We start from the raw sequence: 3,078 nt of genomic DNA on the forward strand, positions 1-3,078 counted from the left end.
TCGATTCAGAGCGGTCGATTTGACTATCGTAGCTCGATTTATCAGCCAGTCAAGCTAGATCGATTAGTATTTTTTATCGACATCAAATTAATAAAACGACCTCGATTTATTATAAATCGAGTACCAGGCTAAGTGAAAAGGACAAAAGCATTGAAATGCACAATAACAAATACAAATACAAGTAATAATAATATTATCGTCTCTACTTTGAAAAGTGTGTGGAAATTATTATCGCAGAGCTTTTACAAGATGCGGTCTGAGTATCCTACATAAAAAATATTAATACTATCGTCTCGACTTTGAAAGGTGTGAAAAGACATAGCAGAGCTCTTACTTAGTTGATGTGCCCGATTGACAGTATATACGATATGTTGGCGAAGTTAGATGTAAATATTTAATCATCGACGCAGTTTGCCTGGTTGCTTGCATCCAATCGGTGCGCTTCGTGCTCGACATAAATGTTTACCTCACGTCCAATCGGTGCTTCGTGCTCGACATAAATGTTTGGGCGAGGAACGGTGTTATTGTGCGACGGATCCAGTAGGTCGGCAAATATTGCCCAATCAGGGCAGCTTGAATAAATATTTCCTGGCCAGGTTACAATAAAGTATCATCATACAAGTTTAGCAAGGTATTAATATTTTGTCCAGCCTACAATAAAAAAATTGTGAAAAGGAAATGGGCACTCAAACGATCCGAAACTGTTATGACAGGGTAAACGAAATCGCTGGATTATCTCGGGACTCTGGATAAAATCCAGAGAACAGGTGCAAAATTATCCACCCCCTCACCTTCTTTTCCCACGTGCTCATTCCAGAATCAGCGGCTCGAGGAACTATGGTTACTTTGTACTGTGTCGTCGTTGGTGTGGCTGGGAGCGCGTTCCCTGTGGACATTGACGAGAACAAGTCTGTGGGGCACTTGAAGGACGCGATCAAGGAGAAGAACGCATCGACGATCACATGCGACGCCAAGAACCTGCAGCTCTTCCTGGCGAAAAAGGACGAGGGTCGCGGTCCGTGGCTGACTGAAGAAGAAGTGAAAAAGGATGTGATTGCTACGACTAGTCTGAAGCTGCTGGGAGCGGCGCGAGCGAGGCTACGACGTGTGGGGTTGTCGGATGTGAATGTCGGTGGAGTGGATGAAGACGATGAAGTAGAAGGGAGGGGCCCTGTGAACGTGCTGGTGGTGGTTCCGGAGGGAGGGAAACGCCATCCGTCGAATGGGTGGTTTGCCGAGTTCTTCCACCCACTGAAGAAGCGCAGAGTGGGCGACGACGTGAACAAGGAGAAGAGATTCTTCAATATGAAAGACTTCCCTTCGCTGCTGGAGCATCCAAAGGCGGAATTCAAAACGATCTTGGAGAGAGATGCGTATGTTGTGATCTTTGCCCAGTTGGTGCAGTACGCGAAATCTTGCTTTGAGTTCGTTCCTACTAGTGCGAGCGAGCCACACGAAAAAAGTAAACCAGGCAAGGATTCCAACGTGGTTGTCACGGGGAATCCGGGGATTGGGAAGAGTCGGTTCTTCCTGTATTGCATCTTTCAACTCATACTACGTGAGCGAGAGGATGTCAAGCGGCTCCCCCCGTACGAGTTGGTGGTGAACCATAAGAAGAAATATCTCAAATACGACGCAGCAAGCACGGAATTTGTCGAGTTGAACAAAACAGATGTTCGTGCGCTCGAGGGCAAACCCTATGTGATTCGACTTGTCGAGGCAACATCATCGGAACTTACAGGCTGGAGAGGAGTTTCGATTTTGTTTGCTTCTCCGGGTGTCGACGGCATTGATAATTTCTCAAAAGTGGACGGGCTAACGTTTATCATGCCGACGTGGACCTTGGAGGAGCTAGAAGATTACAACTCGTTGCTTCCAGCTGAATTGAAACTTGCTGAAGGCGAGTTGTTATCGCGGTACGATGGGTTTGGTGGAATTCCTCGTTTCGTCTTCTCGCAGGCAATGGGTCGAACTGAGGCTAAAATAAAGTCAGCGATCGCCTCATTCAGTGCACTGGACGTTATCTCCTATTGCCGAAAAAACGATGCTGTGAGGGAAAAGGACTATAGTCACTGCGTCCTTGAAATGGTTCCCACCCAAGCTGATTTTCTTGCGAACTTTTATTTGGATTTTGTGTCCATGCACATCGCTGAGGCGGTTATTGACAAAGTGCACGGGGATAGCCTAGCTAGAGTATCGGAGTTCGCTGTGGTCCACGATGTTGACGAGTCGGGAAGTACGGCTGTCATACGCGGCAAGGTGTACGAGCTGCTCTGCCACAAGTGGTTTAGCGTGCACATGCAGAGAACGCTACACTTCCGCTCGCTGTGCTCAGCGACTCTAGATGCTGTGACCATTCCGAAAGAGATGGAAACAGTACGCTTTGCTGCTCTTGACAAACTAAAACTAGCTAAGAGCTGGACGTACTACCGGCCAACATCAAAATCGTTTGGAGCGCTGGATGCATTCATCTGGGATGGACACAGCAAATGTTACGGGTTACAGATGACCCTGAACGCGGCCCATGGAATCAAAGCTGCGCCATTGAACAAACTTCTTAAATGGTTACAGAAAGCTGACGTGGACACGGACCACTTCTACTTTACATTCGTGGTTCCAAGTAAAATTGCTACTTCGTATCGGAAGCAATTAACGACGACGGCGACTGGTGCTGCCAGCAAAGCTCCTGGAGCTTCTGCGAATGTGGGTCAGTTTGTAGCAGCTCTGGACGTGGACGGTGGGGACAACTGAATGTTTGTTGCACACTTTTGGCTTGGAGAGGACTAGTGCCTAAGTCATGCCCGTCATGAAGGCAGTCCCCGCCTAAATTAGCCATAAGACAATGACCACTTGATAAATTGTTTTTTATTGATCCCGATGAATATCAAGTTAATATGGTGATATACAAGATGGTATACTCGCCTAAGCAATAGCAAGCTATCAAGGAGCGCATTAATGCAGCGCAGAAGCGCTACTACCAGCGCACACGTGGTGCACGTTTGTCTTATCAGAAGAGCTACGACGATAAGAGATTCGCTCCACATTCCCGCACCCAAAACCAAACTTAATTAAAGCAAC

At 47.0% G+C, this 3,078-nt stretch overlaps 1 protein-coding gene across 1 annotated transcript; it reads left to right on the plus strand.

The window, feature by feature from the left end:
• Window positions 1-820: 820 nt before the first annotated feature.
• On the plus strand, window positions 821-2,863 carry PITG_12626 (Crinkler (CRN) family protein; the record flags this gene model as incomplete). The annotated part of the gene is made up of 1 exon (XM_002899340.1): window positions 821-2,863. The coding sequence occupies one exon, from the start codon at window positions 838-840 to the stop codon at window positions 2,749-2,751; it is 1,914 nt and encodes a 637-aa protein (XP_002899386.1).
• Window positions 2,864-3,078: the final 215 nt, after the last annotated feature.

The sequence above is a fragment of the Phytophthora infestans genome, genomic scaffold (assembly GCF_000142945.1).
Source record: "Phytophthora infestans T30-4 supercont1.31 genomic scaffold, whole genome shotgun sequence".
Taxonomy (NCBI): Eukaryota; Oomycota; class Peronosporomycetes; order Peronosporales; family Peronosporaceae; genus Phytophthora; species Phytophthora infestans.